This window comes from Brachionichthys hirsutus, chromosome 6, assembly GCF_040956055.1.
Source record: "Brachionichthys hirsutus isolate HB-005 chromosome 6, CSIRO-AGI_Bhir_v1, whole genome shotgun sequence".
Classification (NCBI taxonomy): domain Eukaryota; kingdom Metazoa; phylum Chordata; class Actinopteri; order Lophiiformes; family Brachionichthyidae; genus Brachionichthys; species Brachionichthys hirsutus.
The window spans coordinates 3,525,562-3,548,238 of NC_090902.1; the positions used below are offsets into that span (position 1 = coordinate 3,525,562).

Genomic DNA, 22,677 nt, shown 5'->3' on the forward strand with positions numbered 1-22,677 from the left:
TTTCTCTTTTCCTTTCTTCTTCTCCGGCTCCGTCGCCGTTAACCGTAACCCTTTGGCACGATTCCCTCTGCTCCATCACATCTGCTCCGTTCTCTCTATCTGCTCCATCGTGTGGTCAGCATTTACCATGAAAGTCGCTCTGGCCCGCCTCCAGAACTCACAACCTCGCTCCATTGGCTGTTAATGTAACGTCGGTGCGATCGGAACGCCATAAACAACCGGCAGTCAAAGCTCGCTGGAGGCTCCTTGGCGAGTTGCGGCGCGTGAACGGCAGCAAACAAAGAGACGGATTGTCTCGACGTTGAAGCCGAGGGAGAAGACCTCCGACGGAAAGCGGCTTCGCTCCTTCCTTTTGTGTTTTCTCTGTTCCGTTCGGAGACGAACGTGAACTCGGGAGAACGGACACACTGTCAGCTTCGCCGCCCCGCCATCCGCCTCTCTTTCCCTTTCTGACTCTCACTCTTACTCTCTCTCTCCATCTTTCAGCTGTGCCAAACCACTGTCTCTCTAGCTGTCTGTCTCCCCTCCAGCTAAAACCATTTAGTGGGGAATCTCTGACACACACGCTCACACACAAACACACACATTTCTCCACCCCCCCCCCCCCCCGGGGGGGTCGGACGGAGTTCAAAAGGTCGTGATTCCGGTTCACCAATTCTCGCTTTCAGCGGGAACCTTCAGTCGCTCTGTTTCAGGTCCGGAAGCGACCCTCCAGCGCGGATTTCTGTTTGGTCAGATTTGCAAACGCAGCAAAACACGAGAGAAAATTGTTGGGAGTCTGTTTTGAATCCGGCTTTTTCCAATTTGCTCTATTTTTCCTCCTTAATTGCCCCCGTCTGGTGTAGAATTCAGCAGCAATTTATCACAACGTGAACCACAATAAAATAAAACATCTCTCCTTGTTTTTCCCGTGTGTGTGTGTGTGTGTGCGTGTGTGTGTGTGTGTGTGTGTGTGTGTGTGTGTGTGTGTGTGTGTGTGTGTGTGACAGTGTGGAGTCTGTGAATGATGGCCTTTTCCACACGGTCGAGCTGTTGATCCAGAACCGCTCTCTGAGTCTCGTGGTGGACGGCGGTGCCCCGAAGAGTCTGGGCAAGCTGGGACGTCAGCCCTCCGTCGACCACAACACCCAGCTTTACATCGGAGGTACACACACACACACACACACACGCATGTTCTGAACACACACGTTGTTGCTGTTTCTGCCTCGCTTCATTCACGTGGTTGTGATTACATATTTCGTACACAGATATTTTTCCTTTATTTTCTCAGTCCTCTTTCATCTCTTCTTCCTCCTCCTCCTCCTCATCGTTCTTGTCACAGGCGTACCATCTCAGGCGGTGGCCTCGGGTTTGCGAGCCGGCCCTGAACGTTCTTCCCACGCTTTTAACGGCTGCATCCACAACGTCCGCATCAACGGCGAGCCTCAAGACCTCAGTTTCCGAGCAGCTGGAGACGGGCAGCCGCAAGGAGTCGAGGGCAAGGTAATTACCCGAGGAAGGGTAAAAAGAATTCAGCTAGAAAAGCACTCTGAGAGCGCAGACCTCCGCCAAGCAGCTCGTTCCCCTCCTAACTGGATCAACACCGTCCACATGGTGATCTGGATCATCAGCAAAAGGTTCTAGATTGTTCTTGGTGTCTTTATACACTAACCATGAAAAGTAAAAGTGAATCAGAGTTGATGTGTGTTTTTAACTGATTTTTGAATCCATAAATGGGTTTTAATGTTAAAATGTAATATTTTTTCCTGACCTCATTCTGGATCTGATCCGGATGAAATTCAGTGGTGAAGCTGAAGCTCTGCAATGACGAAGATTTCAAAGTGATCTAGAATCCAGGATCTTCTCTGGATCATCACCAAAGTGAAATGAATCACGCTGCTTATCTTTACCTCCCCTTCTCGCTCTGTTGCCAGGGTGACGCCATCCTCGCCGGTTGTCATTCCTGCAGTGTGTGTGCTCAGGGTGGGTGCAGAGAGGGAGGGGAGATGGGAGTCACGTGCGATTGTCCTCCAGGACGCAGCGGGACCCTGTGCGACCAGATGACATCATCGCCCCCCTGTCAGAACAGCAGGTGAGCTGAGGCCGAGAACGGGTAGACGTTCTGGAAGTCACACGCATGGACCGGTGGGACCTGAACCTGACCTTTAACCCCGCTCCAGGTGCCTTCATGGTTCTTGTGTGCCAAAGGGTCAGTCGTACAGCTGCAAGTGCAAAGAAGGCTACCAGGGTCAGTACTGCGACCGGCGGCAGGAACCCTCCGCCTGCAGGGGGAAGCGCTGCGGACGCGGCGAGTGTCGCGTGTCGGAGGCCGGCGAGCCCGTCTGCCACTGTCTGCAGGGGTACTTCGGACCCACCTGCGACACGGGTAGGACGGAGGATGTTAGAATGCTACACATGACGGAGATCAGATGTTGATTTTATTCTACGTCCTGTGCAGAGCTGGCATGTCAAGGGGAGATGATGAGGGAGCAGCTGAAGCGCCACCACCCGATGAGAACGTGCACGTCCACCAACAAGATTCCCCGGATGGACTGTCCCAGGTCCTGCCAGGCAGCAGTCCCCACGGGCGTCTGCTGCGGCGTCACCAAGACCCGGAGGAGGAAGGCGGTGTTCCGCTGCACCGACGGCACCTCCTACTCCGAGGAGATGGAGACCCCTCTGGAATGTGGCTGCTCCACGTGCCCGTTGTAACAGCGCCACGTCTTCCTACTTTGTAGTTTTGCAAAAAACCCACTGCTGCCTTTTTTTTTTGTGAATCCTACGTGCCGCTAAAGGCTGGCGCTCTGGACTTTTACACATCGATGAGCACCTGCCATCACATTCGGTTTGACCGCCGGCGATTTGCTGCCGAGAGAAAACCACAACGGCGACGATTTATTAAAAAAAAAAAAAAAACACAAAGATGGGACATGTGTGACAGAGAGAAAATATATTGTAAGATACAAGTGAGAAAAAAACATAGAACTTATTTTTATTATGGATTTCTTTTCTAAAAGATGATAAAAGGACTGATTTTCGTTTTTTTTTTATATGTTGATTATATATTATTTCGTAATATGAAAAGTTATTTTGTACCTTGTAAGAAAAACAAATAGCCTGCAAAAAATAGATTAACATTCCTTGAAAGTATATGAATTTATATGTATGTATAAATCTATATAAATATTTACCCTAACCCAATGAATTATATATTTTTCCGGTGTATTTGCATGATGTTAATGTGAGGGAAGCTTTGGACATTAGGAGAGGCGGCCGGGGAAAGAAGAGCTCCCTCGTTTCCCCCGTGTGGAACCGGACGCGGTCTTCGGACGCCCATCGCTCTCGGAGGAAACAGGAACTGTACGTGCCTCGCTAACCCGCTTCGCTATATAATTGGACATCTTCCACACAAGATCTAGGAGAAAACATAAGACTCTTTTCCACAGAGATGATTTAACAGTTTGTTCTAATACTGTGTTTTTCTTTATTGGCTCTATTGCACGACATAAAAACCCGAAAGACCTTTCACTTAGAATCGAACATTATGAACCGGGAGAGTCCGTTCAGATCAGCGCTAGCCAATCAGGATGCAGAGATTCAATATGGGGGGTTAAAAAGAAGTAGCTTTTTTTTTGGCAATCCTTGTTAAACTAATAAATTACCACCTACAGGAAGCCACTTTCAATCAAACCCACCCATTTGCATCGTTTTTTTGGATGGACGAGGGCTTTGTCATGTTGCATGTTGACGCCAGCTGATGCGGCGGCCTTCCTGAGCTCCCATTGGACAGACATCCGTCTCTCCTGTGTGGGTTAAAGCCACAGGAATGTGATTTTTAAACAAAATAAATCGTCTTATCTTCTCATGTAGAATGTGAAACTGCAGCCTTTACCCGCCTCTGGCAGTGTCAGTGCGTGATGCATTTAGTGGGCTTTAGGTTAACACTATAACATTATGTAATAATCCTCTGGATCATCATGCGCTCTAAAATGTTTCTTTTCTTTTTTTTTAAGCATCATGGGTGAGAGGTTAAAGAAATGTTCCGGTTTATCGCAGCCAAGCCGCCGCATTAACGACTTGCTGACAGATTTGGTCCGAGGTGCCACAAAACCCTCCAGAGATGACCGACATCAAAGTACAATGGCCCTGTAATGTTACTACTACTGCATTGTTTACTCTAAATGTTGTTGCTTTGTTTACAGCAGGGACAAAGTGTTGTCACACTTTCACAGAGGACTTTCAGCTCTTCAGTTTGGGGTTTGAGACGTATCAGTATTATCCTTCTCTATCAGCAGCACTCTCTTTCTTTCCCTTCCTTTTCCCACATCTCTTCATCCTAAGCTTATCATCGTCTACCTCCTCTTTTCTTCTTTCCTCATCAACTTTTCCTGAGCTTCAAGGTTTGGTTCTCAGTTTTCGGTCATTCGTGACATTCCCATTCTCCAGGTCTTTGGTTGAAAACCATGAATATGTGTGTGTGTGATGATAATTTCTACTCATGTCGAATGTTAAAATTAAAGTATTATTGAAACTACAACATCTCCATCTGAGCTCTTTTGAACTGAATCTTTGAATCCAAATCAGGTTTTTTTTTGCCAGTTTTGCCCTCGTGTTTCATCTCAGCGTTTCTGAATGAAGACTAATACATTTAAATTTTGACAAAAGCAGGTTTTAATTCCAGTTTTCCTGGGATAATACATACATAATACATACATATATATGTTGGCGATTAGTTGAAGGTTATTTAACCCTTAGAATAACAATCCACTTGTTTATCTGACTTTTCTAGAATAACCATTTGCATCCAAAATGTCAAATCAGGCCTTCTGCTTCCCACCAGCAGGGGGCAGCAGTGACCAGACAGAGGCGGAAGAAACATCTACAAGCTCAGGAAATATATGTCAAGTCAATTTGATTCAAACTTTACTCAGACCTTAAACAAATCAAACTAGACACTAGGCTTTCCTCATAGACGATAGGGGAAACATTCATGGGTCTTCATGGAGATGCTGCAGCCGTCTTTCAGGCAGCTCGGACTTCTCGCCCCGTTGATGACCTCTGCGTGTCTTTGACCTTAAGTCTGGCTGGCGTCGACAATCATCCGAGATACGACTCGAGACGGCTGAAAGTTCCCCTCTGTGTTCCGGCTTTGCACGCTGAAATGTAAAGTAAGCCTCGCGTACATTCAATTAGAAAGCCGTCACACTTCGATGTGGGCGGTGTCACAAACAATTTCAGTGTGTCATTTTGTCTCCTCCTGGCAAATCTTTTCAGTTAGAGCCAATCAGAACACTGCATTTGAAAACTGCTCCCCCAATTCTTTATTTCCTCGTTTACTACAGAATCACACAGAGTTTAATCCTCCTGCAGTGCAGTCCAGATTCACGGCAGCCTCCAGCGTTGAGCCGAATATGCGGACCGTGTTTAGCTTTGCGTTCATGCTGGCAGTCTGGGGTAAGTGTTCGTACAAATGTTCCGTTTGGTTCATGTAATAACTTTTCTGTTGTGACTAAATATTGTCTGGGTTATATTTTTTAATGGGTTTTACAGGATGCAGCGGTGAAGGCAGTGTTGAAATAAAGACTGTTTATTCTGGAGACAACCTGACTCTGTCCTGCAAGACTCCGTCTTCTTGGGTAACTTTATTCTGGATGAAACACACTGCTGGAAACTTGCCTGAAGTCTTACTTGGAACAAATCCTTCTACACGTGGGTCAGCTTCTCTGAAAGATTTTGTTCTACACCTCACCAAAGTGCAGCTGAGTGATACGGCGTTGTACTATTGTCAAAAAGTGCATGACGACAAAATAACATATCTGAACAAAACCTTTCTCTGCGTTAAAGGTAAATGGAGCCAATATTCAACTCAATAATCGACTTCATTTTTCAAATGCATGCTCTTCTTTCTTGCTTTCAATGCCGTAACAAATCATTTAAATCATGCAGGAGTTTGCTATGCCTTTAAATCGATGCTGTCTCCTTTGTCCCAGACCCAGAAGCCTTTAATGGATCTGAGCACACATGCACAGAACGCTGTCCTGCGGCCACAGGGGACCAAATGATGGTAACACTTTACTTGATTTTAAGAGTTAAATCTGTAAGCACAGCTTTAAAATTCTTTAATATTCTTCTTTCTAATTCCGTTTTTTATTTATTTATTTATTTTTATGTCAGCAGCAACCTTGGGATGTCCAGATGCTCCACGTGTCTGTTTTTCTGCTGTGTTGCATCTCGGCTGTTGCTCTGATTGTTGCCGCCTCACTGCTGTACTACATCAGGAAGAAGAGGTTGTTTAACTGTCACGGTAAAACATATTTTCTTTGTTCAATTTATCAAGATGTGATGAAATCTACTTTATGCTACCATAGTCAAGATCTGTCATGGTCTAATCCAGGTGCATCTGAAGTGACAACCGGCGGTGAACAACAGCCGGTAAGTTGTTTATTATAAGCAACGGTTTTATTCTGATGTCAGCTCGCCGTGTCCTAATGAGCTTCTGTATATTTCAACAGACGAATGAAGATTCGCTGGTTTATTCTGAGGGAAACTTCAGCAGAAGTCGAGCTGGCAGGACGGCAAGGAGCATCGCCCAGGCTGCCCCGCGAGACACCGTATACTCTGATGTCAACGTTCAGGGTCGCTAAGGCGTTGGCTCAGTGTGGGAGATTTATCCATCTCCACTGGAAGCAATGTGTGAGCTACTTTTTTTTGCTGTTTTTTCACTTTGAGGCAACATCATTCAAGTTACAACAGCACAGGTGAGCTTCCAGGCAAGATGTAACGGGCTCTCGAAGTTCTATGTGGAAAGAAATATTTCGTTTTCCAAAATACAGCAAATAAAAAAATATAAATCATGTAAGCTTGATCTGCTGCCTCAAATGTGTCTGCAATGATTGTGAAATTATAGAAATGATTGAAGTGAAGAATTAGTAATGAGGCAGGAAAGATTTATCAGAATTTATTCTTAAAAATGACGTCAAGTTTTGTGATTTCGGTGTTTCATGCTATCTCTATGTCAATATTTCTTTTTTCTGATCTTCTTAGAAGTGTAAATTCATATAGTTTCTCATTCCCAGGCGCTCTGTACTCTGAGAAAACCTCAAACAAAGTTTTTTTTTTTTTAATGACATGAAAATTCTTATGGAGAAAATACATTTTAATTTGTGTAAATATTTGAAATATTACATATAAATCGTACATTTTCAGACTCACTCACTAATCTGTCTAATTTAAATTAATATTTTATTTAGTGATTCCTAAACATGATTAATTTCACTGTTTGGTTTGAGTATTCTCACAGTTAATGTTAAAAGAAAGAAAAGAAAAAAGGAGAAAATAAACCTCCACCGGTTCGACGTCTCCTCTCCTTCAGTCGCACCACAAAACCTCAAATTTGCATGAAAAAGGGACAGGAAATGTACTCTATAAAAGAGACTATTGTGATAAGCGCAGCAGGAAGTCTGGCCACTCGGCCTTGTCGCATCATCATTCGTTACGCTTGAAAAGAATCAAACATCGGAACCGCAGTACGTGCCGTGGTGATGAAGCTTCCATGGCTGTCAGTGCTTCTTCTTCTTCTTCATCCGGGATGTAAGTTCTCTCTAACGGCATCAAAACATTTTTAAGTAAAAAAAAAAAAAAAGAATAAAAAAAAAAAAACATTTTTAAGTCTGTTTTACGGTGTGGCCGAAGTGTGGCCCTCGTTCTGTGACGTCATAAAGCAGCTTTCGTGTTAATAAGACGGTTTGTAGTTTATTAAAAGTCGTTCATTTCATTCATCTTTGACTTCAGGTGCGCTGATCCCGGTGAAAACAGCTCGACCCGGTGAATCCGTGACCTTCACGTGCTTTTTCCCTAAGTTGCAGCAAAGCAATGCGCGAGTCAAGTGGTACAAGCAGAGCGTTGGTGATGCTCTACAGTTAATCGCCACCCTGATGAAAGCTGCAGTGTATCCCACATTTGAGCCGGGATTCCCGTCTTCCAGATTCAATGCGAGCTATACCGTAATCACCAGCACGCTGACCATTTTGACGATACGTGAAGAGGATGAGGCGATGTATCACTGCGGAGTCACCACGTGGAGCACAGATCAGTGGAGTGGAGTGTACTTATCCTTAAGAGGTAATTATATTTACAACGTTTCAACGCCTATTGGTGGCATTCCCGTTGACTTGGACGGCTGTGTCTTTGGGTACCATCTGGTGAGTTGGTGAACTCGTCAGCCATCTCAACTCAACTTTATTTATAAAGCACCTTAAAGCGGACGCAGTGCCGTACACGCGAAGATCAAAACATAAATAAGAACAATAAATAAACATAGGGAACATAAATATAAACCATAATGCACCTAAGGCCACAGCGTCTCGAATGCCAATGATTAAAAGTGTGTTTTCAGTCTCCTTTTAAAGGCGGAGAGGGAAGGGAGTTTCCTGATGTGCAGGTAATCACCAACTCTTCTTTCTTTTGCCTTTCGTAGGAAGCAATCAGAGAACAACCGGCTACACCGTTGTCCAGTGGCCAACGGCAACCGACCCGGTGTATCCTGGAGACTCTGTGACCTTCCGGTGTTCAGTCCTTGCCGCCTCTGGCCAGGAGTCCTGTCCAGCTGAACGCAGCGTTCACTGGTTTGGATTCACATCGGATCAATCCTTTGGGAGCATCGTTTATACTGACAAACAGGACGGATGTGACAGGAAACCCGCTGCACCTTCTCTTGGTGAGTACTTATTCATTATATTATTGTGGCAGATTAAAAGATTGATAACAAAAGTATCTTTATAAAGTCATTAATTGTTTTTAACAGACTTGAACAGATGCCGTCAAGTCGTAAGTGCTGCCTGCAACATTTAGATTCGACCACCAGGGGGAGTTTTGCTGAATCCTGTTGTCACGTAAAACATCAGGTCCATATAAAGAGCTGTAAGTTAACATACAAGCATTGAACACTGAACTCTCAAGAAGCTTTTCCTCTGCTTCAGATAATATAAAATAATACAGACCCATCAATCACAGCGCTCTAAATTAGCACATCAAAAATAACATTGTTCATCATCACAAAATAAAGTGCTGAAATAACATCAAGCAATCGCTTCTAGTAGGCTACAGAGGACATGGCAGCTCCTCTGACCGTACGCGGGGCTTCGCCTCCAGTTTGACTGCAATACAGAAACAGGCAAGTTAGAGATTAACAATTCGATTAACGCAATGATCTGCCACATAACACGCTAAATAACGCTGTAATAAATTCATCTCAATAATTTGACACCCCTAATACATACATGCATAGTGTAAGGCATCATCATGCAGCAGCAGTATCTTTGTCTGGAAACGAAACACCGTCAGAACGGAAGCTTGTCTGTGGTGGTGTGAAAAAAAGGTGTTAAATACTAGTGTGTCACTTTGGTTGTTTTCATATCATGAAACTGTTGCAAACACAAATGTAACTAATTTCATTGCATAAAACATTATATTTTCTGTCTCAAAAGTTGTGCTCCTTTTTTAATTGATAAGTTTACTATTTACATAAAGAGGGACTGAAACTTTCTTAAAATAGTCATGGATGGATAGATAGATAGATAGATAGATGTGCTCTTCCTTCCTGCACCTTTGCCTCATATCCTTTTAAAACCCGCTTTAACTTTTTTTCTGAGTAACTTCAGAGAAAGACCTAACCCACAAAAAGGTTTTTTTTTTTTTTTTATCACTTTAGGTCTGCATGTGGGTTTGACTTTGACACAATAGATAATCAGATTCTGTTACAGAGGCATGCAGAAGTTAAATATGGAGTTCCACAGGGTTCAGTGCTTGAACCTATTTTCCTCGTGCTATATATGCTTCCCTTAGATAACATTATTAGGAAACACAGCCTAAATGTTATTAGTTATGCAAATAACACACAATTATTCCTGTCAGTTGCACCAAACACCAACCAGTCGGTTAGACTTCAAACATGCCTTAAAGACATTAAATCCTGACTGACCAAGAGATTCCTGTTATTACATGTTTGACTGTACTTGTACTCTAACATTCTATCTAATAAATACATTAATCATCATCATGGTGGACGGCGGTGCCCCGAAGAGTCTGGGCAAGCTGGGACGTCAGCCCTCCGTCGACCACAACACCCAGCTTTACATCGGAGGTACACACACACACACACACACACACACACACACACACGCATGTTCTGAACACACACGTTGTTGCTGTTTCTGCCTCGCTTCATTCACGTGGTTGTGATTACATATTTCGTACACAGATATTTTTCCTTTATTTTCTCAGTCCTCTTTCATCTCTTCTTCCTCCTCCTCCTCTTCATCGTTCTTGTCACAGGCGTACCATCTCAGGCGGTGGCCTCGGGTTTGCGAGCCGGCCCTGAACGTTCTTCCCACGCTTTTAACGGCTGCATCCACAACGTCCGCATCAACGGCGAGCCTCAAGACCTCAGTTTCCGAGCAGCTGGAGACGGGCAGCCGCAAGGAGTCGAGGGCAAGGTAATTGCCCGAGGAAGGGTAAAAAGAATTCAGCTAGAAAAGCACTCTGAGAGCGCAGACCTCCGCCAAGCAGCTCATTCCCCTCCTAACTGGATCAACACCGTCCACATGGTGATCTGGATCATCACCAAAAGGTTCTAGATTGTTCTTGGTGTCTTTATACACTAACCATGAAAAGTAAAAGTGAATCAGAGTTGATGTGTGTTTTTAACTGATTTTTGAATCCATAAATGGGTTTTAATGTTAAAATGTAATATTTTTTCCTGACCTCATTCTGGATCTAATCCGGATGAAATTCAGTGGTGAAGCTGAAGCTCTGCAATGACGAAGATTTCAAAGTGATCCAGAATCCAGGATCTTCTCTGTATCATCACCAAAGTGAAATGAATCACGCTGCTTATCTTTACCTCCCCTTCTCGCTCTGTTGCCAGGGTGACGCCATCCTTGCCGGTTGTCATTCCTGCAGTGTGTGTGCTCAGGGTGGGTGCAGAGAGGGAGGGGAGATGGGAGTCACGTGCGATTGTCCTCCAGGACGCAGCGGGACCCTGTGCGACCAGATGACATCATCGCCCCCCTGTCAGAACAGCAGGTGAGCTGAGGCCGAGAACGGGTAGACGTTCTGGAAGTCACACGCATGGACCGGTGGGACCTGAACCTGACCTTTAACCCCGCTCCAGGTGCCTTCATGGTTCTTGTGTGCCAAAGGGTCAGTCGTACAGCTGCAAGTGCAAAGAAGGCTACCAGGGTCAGTACTGCGACCGGCGGCAGGAACCCTCCGCCTGCAGGGGGAAGCGCTGCGGACGCGGCGAGTGTCGCGTGTCGGAGGCCGGCGAGCCCGTCTGCCACTGTCTGCAGGGGTACTTCGGACCCACCTGCGACACGGGTAGGACGGAGGATGTTAGAATGCTACACATGACGGAGATCAGATGGTGATTTTATTCTACTTCCTGTGCAGAGCTGGCATGTCAAGGGGAGATGATGAGGGAGCAGCTGAAGCGCCACCACCCGATGAGAACGTGCACGTCCACCAACAAGATTCCCCGGATGGACTGTCCCAGGTCCTGCCAGGCAGCAGTCCCCACGGGCGTCTGCTGCGGCGTCACCAAGACCAGGAGGAGGAAGGCGGTGTTCCGCTGCACCGACGGCACCTCCTACTCCGAGGAGATGGAGACCCCTCTGGAATGTGGCTGCTCCACGTGCCCGTTGTAACAGCGCCACGCCTTCCTACTTTGTAGTTTTGCAAAAAACCCACTGCTGCCTTTTTTTTTTGTGAATCCTACGTGCCGCTAAAGGCTGGCGCTCTGGACTTTTACACATTGATGAGCACCTGCCATCACATTCGGTTTGACCGCCGGCGATTTGCTGCCGAGAGAAAACCACAACGGCGACGATTTATTAAAAAACAAAAAAAACGACAAAGATGGGACATGTGTGACAGAGAGAAAATATATTGTAAGATACAAGTGAGAAAAAAACATAGAACTTATTTTTATTATGGATTTCTTTTCTAAAAGATGATAAAAGGACTGATTTTCGTTTTTTTTTTATATGTTGATTATATATTATTTCGTAATATGAAAAGTTATTTTGTACCTTGTAAGAAAAACAAATAGCCTGCAAAAAATAGATTAACATTCCTTGAAAGTATATGAATTTATATGTATGTATAAATCTATATAAATATTTACCCTAACCCAATGAATTATATATTTTTCCAGTGTATTTGCATGATGTTAATGTGAGGGAAGCTTTGGACATTAAGAGAGGTGGCCGGGGAAAGAAGAGCTCCCTCGTTTCCCCCGTGTGGAACCGGACGCGGTCTTCGGACGCCCATCGCTCTCGGAGGAAACAGGAACTGTACGTGCCTCGCTAACCCGCTTCGCTATATAATTGGACATCTTCCACACAAGATCTAGGAGAAAACATAAGACTCTTTTCCACAGAGATGATTTAACAGTTTGTTCTAATACTGTGTTTTTCTTTATTGGCTCTATTGCACGACATAAAAACCCGAAAGACCTTTCACTTAGAATCGAACATTATGAACCGGGAGAGTCCGTTCAGATCAGCGCTAGCCAATCAGGATGCAGAGATTCAATATGGGGGGTTAAAAAGAAGTAGCTTTTTTTTTGGCAATCCTTGTTAAACTAATAAATTACCGCCTACAGGAAGCCACTTTCAATCAAACCCACCCATTTTCATCGTTTTTTGGATGAACGAGGGCTTTGTCATGTTGCATGTTGGCGCCAGCTGATGCGGCGGCCTTCCTGAGCTCCCATTGGACAGACATCCATCTCTCCTGTGTGGGTTAAAGCCACACGAATGTGATTTTAAAACAAAATAAATAGTCTTATCTTCTCATGTAGAATGTGAAACTGCAGCCTTTACCCGCCTCTGGCAGTGTCAGTGCGTGATGCATTTAGTGGGCTTTAGGTTAACACTATAACATTATGTAATAATCCTCTGGATCATCATGCGCTCTAAAATGTTTCTTTTCTTTTTTTTTGAAGCATCATGGGTGAGAGGTTAAAGAAATGTTCCGGTTTATCGCAGCCAAGCCGCCGCATTAACGACTCGCTGACAGATTTGGTCCGAGGTGCCACAAAACCCTCCAGAGATGACCGACATCAAAGTACAACGGCCCTGTAATGTTACTACTACTGCATTGTTTACTCTAAATGTTGTTGCTTTATTTACAGCAGGGACAAAGTGTTGTCACACTTTCACAGAGGACTTTCAGCTCTTCAGTTTGGGGTTTGAGACGTATCAGTATTATCCTTCTCTATCAGCAGCACTCTCTTTCTTTCCCTTCCTTTTCCCACATCTCTTCATCCTAAGCTTATCATCCTCTACCTCCTCTTTTCTTCTTTCCTCATCAACTTTTCCTGAGCTTCAAGGTTTGGTTCTCAGTTTTCGGTCATTCGTGACATTCCCATTCTCCAGGTCTTTGGTTGAAAACCATGAATATGTGTGTGTGTGATGATAATTTCTACTCATGTCGAATGTTAAAATTAAAGTATTATTGAAACTACAACATCTCCATCTGAGTTCTTTTGAACTGAATCTTTGAATCCAAATCAGGTTTTTTTTTGCCAGTTTTGCCCTCGTGTTTCATCTTAGCGTTTTTGAATGAAGACTAATTTAACTTTTTACAAAAGCAGGTTTTAATTCCGGTTTTCCTGGGATAATACATACATAATACATACATATATATGTTGGCGATTAGTTGAAGGTTATTTAACCCTTAGAATAACAATCCACTTGTTTATCTGACTTTTCTAGAATAACCATTTGCATCCAAAATGTCAAATCAGGCCTTCTGCTTCCCACCAGCAGGGGGCAGCAGTGAACAGACAGAGGCGGAAGAAACATCTACAAGCTCAGGAAATATATGTCAAGTCAATTTTATTCAAACTTTACTCAGACCTTAAACAAATCAAACTAGACACCAGGCTTTCCTCATAGACGATAGGGGAAACATTCATGGGTCTTCATGGAGACGCTGCAGCCGTCTTTCAGGCAGCTCGGACTTCTCGCCCCGTTGATGACCTCTGCGTGTCTTTGACCTTAAGTCTGGCTGGCGTCGACAATCATCCGAGATACGACTCGAGACGGCTGAAAGTTCCCCTCTGTGTTCCGGCTTTGCACGCTGAAATGTAAAGTAAGCCTTGCGTACATTCAATTAGAAAGCCGTCACACTTCGATGTGGGCGGTGTCACAAACAATTTCAGTGTGTCATTTTGTCTCCTCCTGGCAAATCTTTTCAGTTAGAGCCAATCAGAACACTGCATTTGAAAACTGCTCCCCCAATTCTTTATTTCCTCGTTTACTACAGAATCACACAGAGTTTAATCCTCCTGCAGTGCAGTCCAGATTCACGGCAGCCTCCAGCGTTGAGCCGAATATGCGGACCGTGTTTAGCTTTGCGTTCATGCTGGCAGTCTGGGGTAAGTGTTCGTACAAATGTTCCGTTTGGTTCATGTAATAACTTTTCTGTTGTGACTAAATATTGTCTGGGTTATATTTTTTAATGGGTTTTACAGGATGCAGCGGTGAAGGCAGTGTTGAAATAAAGACTGTTTATTCTGGAGACAACCTGACTCTGTCCTGCAAGTCTAAATCTTGGGGAACTTTATTCTGGATCAAACACACTGCTGGAAACTTGCCTGAAGTCTTACTTGAAACAAATCCTTCTAGACTTCGGTCAGCTTCTCTGAAAGATTTTGTTCTACACCTCACCAAAGTGCAGCTGAGTGATACGGCGTTGTACTATTGTCAAAAATTGAATGACTACAAAATAACATATCTGAACAAAACCTTTCTCTACGTTAAAGGTAAATGGAGCCAATATTCAACTCAATAATCGACTTCATTTTTCAAATGCATGCTCTTCTTTCTTGCTTTCAATGCCGTAACAAATCATTTAAATCATGCAGGAGTTTGCTATGCCTTTAAATCGATGCTGTCTCCTTTGTCCCAGACCCAGAAGCCTTTAATGGATGTGAGCACACATGCACAGAACGCTGTCCTGCGGCCACAGGGGACCAAATGATGGTAACGCTTTACTTGATTTTAAGAGTTAAATCTGTAAGCACAGCTTTAAAATTCTTTAATATTCTTCTTTCTAATTCTGTTTTTTTTTTTTTTTTTATGTCAGCAGCAACCTTGGGATGTCCAGATGCTCCACGTGTCTGTTTTTCTGCTGTGTTGCATCTCGGCTGTTGCTCTGATTGTTGCCGCCTCACTGCTGTACTACATCATGAAGAAGAGGTTGTTTAACTGTCGCGGTAAAACATATTTTCTTTGTTCAATTTATCAAGATGTGATGAAATCTACTTTATGCTACCATAGCCAAGATCTGTCATGGTCTAATCCAGGTGCATCTGAAGTGACAACCGGCGGTGAACAACAGCCGGTAAGTCGTTTATTATAAGCAACGGTTTTATTCTGATGTCAGCTCGCCGTGTCCTAATGAGCTTCTGTATATTTCAACAGACGAATGAAGATTCGCTGCTTTATTCTGAGGGAAACTTCAGCAGAAGTCGAGCTGGCAGGACGGCGAGGAGCGTCGCCCAGGCTGCCCCGCGAGACACCGTATACTCTGATGTCAACGTTCAGGGTCGCTAAGGCGTTGGCTCAGTGTGGGAGATTTATCCATCTCCACTGGAAGCAATGTGTGAGCTACTTTTTTTTGCTGTTTTTTCATTTTGAGGGGACATCATTCAAGTTACAACAGCACAGGTGAGCTTCCGGGCAAGATGTATCGGGCTCTCGAAGTTCTATGTGGAAAGAAATATTTCGTTTTCCAAAATACAGCAAATAAAAAAATATAAATCATGTAAGCTTGATCTGCTGCCTCAAATGTGTCTGCAATGATTGTGAAATTATAGAAATGATTGAAGTGAAGAATTAGTAATGAGGCAGGAAAGATTTATCAGAATTTATTTTTAAAAATGACGTGAAATTTTGTGATTTCTGTGTTTCATGCTATCTCTATGTCAATATTTCTTTTTTCTGATCTTCTTAGAAGTGTAAATTCATATAGTTTCTCATTCCCAGGCGCTCTGTACTCTGAGAAAACCTCAAACAAAGTTTTTTTTTTTAATGACATGAAAATTCTTATGGAGAAAATACATTTTAATTTGTGTAATTATTTGAAATATTACATATAAATCGTACATTTTCAGACTCACTCACTAATCTGTCTAATTTAAATTAATATTTTATTTAGTGATTCCTAAACATGATTAATTTCACTGTTTGGTTTGAGTATTCTCACAGTTAATGTTAAAAGAAAGAAAAGAAAAAAGGAGAAAATAAACCTCCACCGGTTCGACGTCTCCTCTCCTTCAGTCGCACCACAAAACCTCAAATTTGCATGAAAAAGGGACAGGAAATGTACTCTATAAAAGAGACTATTGTGATAAGCGCAGCAGGAGGTCTGGCCACTCGGCCTTGTCGCATCATCATTCGTTACGCTTGAAAAGAATCAAACATCGGAACCGCAGGACGCGCCGTGGTGATGAAGCTTCCATGGCTGTCAGTGCTTCTTCTTCTTCTTCATCCGGGATGTAAGTTCTCTCTAACGGCATCAAAACATTTTTAAGTAAAAAAAAAAAAAAAAGAATTAAAAAAAACAAAACATTTTTAAGTCTGTTTTACGGTGTGGCCGAAGTGTGGCCCTCGTTCTGTGACGCCATAAAGCAGCTTTCGTGTTAATAAGACGGTTTGTAGTTTATTAAAAGTCGTTCATTTCATTCATCTTTGACTTCAGGTGCGCTGATCCCGGTGAAAACAGCTCGACCTGGTGAATCCGTGACCTTCACGTGCTTTTTCCCTAAGTTGCAGCAAAGCAATGCGCGAGTCAAGTGGTACAAGCAGAGCGTTGGTGATGCTCTACAGTTAATCGCCACCCTGATGAAAGCTGCAGTGTATCCCACATTTGAGCCAGGATTCCCGTCTTCCAGATTCAATGCGAGCTATACCGTAATCACCAGCACGCTGACCATTTTGACGATACGTGAAGAGGATGAGGCGATGTATCACTGCGGAGTCACCACGTGGAGCACAGATCAGTGGAGTGGAGTGTACTTATCCTTAAGAGGTAATTATATTTACAACGTTTCAACGCCTATTGGTGGCATTCCCGTTGACTTGGATGGCTGTGTCTTTGGGTACCATCTGGTGAGTTTGTGAACTCGTCAGCCATCTCAACTCAACTTTATTTATAAAGCACCTTAAAGCGGACGTAGTGCCGTACACGCGAAGATCAAAACATAAATAAGAACAATAAATAAACATAGGGAACATAAATATAAACCATAATGCACCTAAGGCCACAGCGTCTCGAATGCCAATGACTAAAAGTGTGTTTTCAGTCTCCTTTTAAAGGCGGAGAGGGAAGGGAGTTTCCTGATGTGCAGGTAATCACCAACTCTTCTTTCTTTTGCCTTTCGTAGGAAGCACTCAGAGAACAACCGGCTACACCGTTGTCCAGTGGCCAACGGCAACCGACCCGGTGTATCCTGGAGACTCTGTGACCTTCCGGTGTTCAGTCCTTGCCGCCTCTGGCCAGGAGTCCTGTCCAGCTGAACGCAGCGTTCACTGGTTTGGATTCACATCGGATCAATCCTTTGGGAGCATCGTTTATACTGACAAACAGGACGGATGTGACAGGAAACCCGCTGCACCTTCTCTTGGTGATAGAAGGTGTGATTATCGCTTTTCTAAGAATGTCAGTTCCTCTGATGCCGGGACGTATTACTGCGCTGTGGCCGTGTGTGGACGGCTCATATTTGGAAATGGAACACGGCTGGGCATTGAAGGTAATTTCATGGTTGTTCGTATAGTTTTAAATGATGGGAAATTCAATGGAGATAAATGATATTCCATCTGATATTGTTGGGGGGGGAAAACATATGTTCCATTCTAGCTTTGGACAAAGCTGCGCCCGCTGTGGAAAACTAAATATTTAAAAGGAAATAGTACTTATAAATAAAAGAAATCATGCTAATACATAAAGCTTGAGTTGAAGCAGCACTTCCTGGTGAGTAAGGACCGCCTTGTTGCTTCATTCCATTTGACTAAAAGTCATTGTGTTATTTTTTAAATGCAGATGCCAGCTTGTGGACCTTTGATATCACACATATGCAGGATGTAATTACACTCCTGCTGTGTGCTGTCTTGGCCATAAGTGTGATTGTCATAGCCGTCCTCGTTTATATCATCAGTAATAAAGGTGACACACATTAACAGTCATATTTAGATCATGTATTCCAATCCAATTTCAACCAATTGCCCTTTCTTTTTTTTATTGCAGCTTCTTTTTCCCTGCAAGAAAATGTAACAAAAAGAGACTTAAAGGTATGAATAAGTCACAAAAGTTATGCTTTTTCTTGGTTGTTGTTGTTGTTTTTTTTGCATAATTTTTGCAGGACTTCCACAGGGAGGTGGAAACATGGGAATTTATTCTGCTGCCATCTTCACTGCAATGAAAACTGAAAGAAGTGGGAAGAGGGGGGTGAAGACGACGGCGAGAGAGAGGATCTACGCTGCTGTTGAGGCTTTAGGGTTAGATTAGTAACTCGACCAACCATTTGAGTTGATGTTATCCTCTCGAAGCTCAAGGCTTTTATTAAATACGATCAATACATCACCAGTAATATAGTGTTAAATAACTTAGATAACAAATAATCCAATCTCTCTCTCTCTCTCTTTATATATATCATTGCTGTCAAGCGATTTAAATAAACATTTGAGCGATTAATTATAATCTGTAAATAATTAATCTAATTAATCATCTTTTTTTAATCTTACTGAAAAATTGCTGAGAAAAGCCCTCAAATTGAGGCATTTTCATTTAAATTCATTATATTATTGTGGCAGATTAAAAGTTTGATAACAAAAGTATCTTTATAAAGTCATTAATTGTTTTTAACAGACTTGAACAGATGCCGTCAAGTCGTAAGTGCTGCCTGCAACATTTAGATTCGACCACCAGGGGGAGTTTTGCTCTGTCCTGTTGTCACATAAAACATCAGGTCCATGTAAAGAGCTGTAAGTTAACATACAAGCATTGAACACTGAACTCTCAAGAAGCTTTTCCTCTGCTTCAGATAATATAAAATAATACAGACCCATCAATCACAGCGCTCTAAATTAGCACATCAAAAATAACATTGTTCATCATCACAAAATAAAGTGCTGAAATAACATCAAGCAATCGCTTCTAGTAGGCTACAGAGGACATGGCAGCTCCTCTGACCGTACGCGGGGTGTTCGCCTCCAGTTTGACTGCAATACAGAAACAGGCAAGTTAGAGATTCACAATTCGATTAACGCAATGATCTGCCACATAACACGCTAAATAACGCTGTAATAAATTCATCTCAATAATTTGACACCCCTAATACATACATGCATAGTGTAAGGCATCATCATGCAGCAGCAGTATCTTTGTATGGAAACGAAACACAGTCAGAACGGAAGCTTGTCTGTGGTGGTGTGAAAAAAAAGGTGTTAAATACTAGCGTGTCACTTTGGTTGTTTTCATATCATGAAACTGTTGCAAACACAAATGTAACTAATTTCATTGCATAAAACATTATATTTTCTGTCTCAAAAGTTGTGCTCCTTTTTTAATTGATAAGTTTACTATTTACATAAAGAGAGACTGAAACTTTCTTAAAATAGTCATGGATGGATGGATGGATGGATGGATGCATGGATAGATAGATAGATGTGCTCTTCCTTCCTGCACCTTTGCCTCATATCCTTTTAAAACCCGCTTTAACTTTTTTTCTGAGTAACTTCAGAGAAAGACCTAACCCACAAAAAGGTTGGGTTTTTTTTTTATCACTTTAGGTCTGCATGTGGGTTTGACTTTGACACAATAGATAATCAGATTCTGTTACAGAGGCATGCAGAAGTTAAATATGGAGTTCCACAGGGTTCAGTGCTTGAACCTATTTTACTCGTGCTATATATGCTTCCCTTAGATAACATTATTAGGAAACACAGCCTAAATGTTATTAGTTATGCAAATAACACACAATTATTCCTGTCAGTTGCACCAAACACCAACCAGTCGGTTAGACTTCAAACATGCCTTAAAGACATTAAATCCTGACTGACCAAGAGATTCCTGTTATTACATGTTTGACTGTACTTGTACTCTAACATTCTATCTAATAAATACATTAATCATCATCATCACATCTAATTTAAACTGAAGTCCTGGTTCTTGGCCCAAAGCATCTCAGAAATGTTCTCGTGTTGTAGTTGACCTAGATGGTGTTGTCGTGTCCACCAGCACCACTGTCCAGAATCTGGGGGTTATCTTTGATCAGGACCCGTCCTTTCATTCCCAGATTAAGCATATTTCAAGGACTGCGTTCTTTCACCTTGGAATTATTTTTTTTAAATCAAGCACATATTAACCCGAAAAGATGCAGAAAAGATTTTGTAACTTCCAGGCTGGATTACTGCCCGGTTGCCCCAGCAACTCTATTTTCCCTGTTCTGGCATCGCTGCATTGGCTTCCTGTTAGAGCACAAATATAATGTATATGTGTTGGTTGTAGATATATATATGAAATTATCTTCATCTGAAGGTCATTTTGGGGCTGGAATAAAGTTCATGGCCAATCAAAACAGTTTAAATAATAGATAGTCTTCATAATTCATTAATTATTTAATAACAGGCACAAACTGCAAAAAATGCCAATATCTTTATTTTTATTTTTTTTATCTATAGTATAAATCAGTGTCTCAGGTCTCTGTTTCTAATTTGACCTGAAGTGTTTTTATACAACAAACATAGAAAGGTTGATAAAAGTTATTTATTCACTATGATGGACAAAGCATTGCTCCTTCTACAGCCTCTATTGCTGTTTTCGCATTTCATGATTGCAGACGGACAAAACAAACAGAAATGAAGAAAAGAAAGTGTGACAAAGAATCCATCAGAAAAAGTGGAAAAACTCTGACGTGGTTTTAGAGATGCATTCCTTAAACGTGAAACTTTCAGGCAATCAGTCAAGTGTGCTTCATCCATGAAGCACACTTGTTCTGAGATGGTTTTCAGAACAAGGAGTTGAAACGTCTTGGAGACAATCAACAGATTTCATCCAAACTGGTGGCTCATCTTTGCTCCTGGTGTCTCTTTTTCCCTTTTGTTGACCAATCCAGTGATAGCATTCAATCTGCACCACAAAAATAATAGTTTAGACTTTAAAAATGATGTAAAGACTCACTGCAACAAATGACGCAGACACGTAGATATAAGTCCTTAGATGTAAAACTTTTGATTTAATATGAATGGTGTTTTTTATTTATTTATTTGCACCCAGTTTCAACACAACTTTGACATCAGTGAGGCTCCTTTTCACATCCCAAATCTGTGTCCTGGATATTGTAGTGACTTAATCAGAAATCTCTGCGTGTAATTAAATGTCCGTGTTCCATCTCTGCGTTGTTTGTTAAACTCACCTTCAATCTCTTGAGCAAATAAGGATAGCGATGACGATCACACACAGACCCAATAGACTCCCGAAAACGGTGGAAATTGGATTCCATTCTTGTTAGAAATGAAAAAAAGAAAATGTCCGTAGACGTTTAACTACTTCGTTCCTCTTTGAGTTATTTAGTTCATTAAATACTGCATGACTTGCAGAAAAAAAATCATTATTTTAATGCAGCTCTACTGTGTGCACCTACGTGTTTCCGCTAGCATGAAGAATCCGGTGCTCCAAACCGCCTCTAAAGATTTCGCCTCATCTGTGATTCACAAAAGGCCGACGATGACTTAATGATTTGCTTGCATGTTGACAAAGCAGACATGACACTGAAATGATCATACTTTACCATTCACAGTCAAAATGGTGCCATTTGTGACCTGCATGAAATACGCTGCCCCCGACTGACAGAAGTACGTCGCTTCGTCTTCTTTGCTTATATTCCTGATGTCAAGCAAATACAAAGATTCCCTTTTGGCAATGCTCAATCTGGAGCTGGCAAAATCTCCTTGAAGTGTGATTTTGAAAGAAGTTCCTGCAGCAACAGTTTGGAGCATATATCCAAATTTCATCTTGTGCCAGTAAAACAACCAGACTTCGACCTCGGAGGCTGGACAGGTCAGGGTGACATTATCCCCAGGATCAGCCGCGATCACGGGGAAGCGGTGAGGAACGTCTGTGCTTCGAATCAGCGCTGAGCAAAACAGAGTGGCGACAGCATCACAAGAGTTCAAAAACGAGCTCTGCTTTAGAGCTGGGCCAGCTTAAAGGCGATCAATGGACTTACACAAAGCGCCGAGAAGAGTCAACGCAGCCAGTCTTCCGATCATTGTGTTGCAGCAGCCTCACAGGCTCCACATCAAGGTCTGCAAACTAGAAGTTGTACTGATTCGTTGGTTTGCAGGCAGCCATACATTTTAAGAAATCGTGACTAAACTACATTCATGTACGACTAATATGCAAAAAAGAAAAAAAAAAGCTCTTAAAGCAGTCAGTCAGAAAATTCAATTCCTCCAAAGAACAGAAACAACAAGAGCATCGAATCGAAGGAATGTCATCCTTACCCGTCTGAAGGTGCATCTTTAGCATCTTTAGCGTATCGTTCACAAATCAGCGAGAGAGCGAGAGAGAGAGAGCATTATTCACCTCTTTTCTCACCTGCCCGTCAGATATGAGTCTATTCGAAACGCC

At 42.6% G+C, this 22,677-nt stretch overlaps 1 protein-coding gene across 1 annotated transcript in view; it reads left to right on the forward strand.

The window, feature by feature from the left end:
- slit3 (slit homolog 3 (Drosophila)) overlaps positions 1–11,681 on the forward strand; it is a 166,471-nt gene extending 154,790 nt beyond the window's left edge. Inside the window, exons 34-43 of the mRNA XM_068740660.1 lie at positions 990–1,144; positions 1,322–1,482; positions 1,914–2,071; positions 2,160–2,365; positions 2,438–2,680; positions 10,312–10,472; positions 10,904–10,922; positions 11,004–11,061; positions 11,150–11,355; positions 11,428–11,681. Coding sequence (XP_068596761.1) covers positions 990–1,144; positions 1,322–1,482; positions 1,914–2,071; positions 2,160–2,365; positions 2,438–2,680; positions 10,312–10,472; positions 10,904–10,922; positions 11,004–11,061; positions 11,150–11,355; positions 11,428–11,681 — 1,621 coding nt within the window. The remainder of the gene's footprint in view (positions 1–989; positions 1,145–1,321; positions 1,483–1,913; positions 2,072–2,159; positions 2,366–2,437; positions 2,681–10,311; positions 10,473–10,903; positions 10,923–11,003; positions 11,062–11,149; positions 11,356–11,427) is intronic.
- The last annotated feature ends 10,996 nt before the right edge of the window (positions 11,682–22,677 follow it).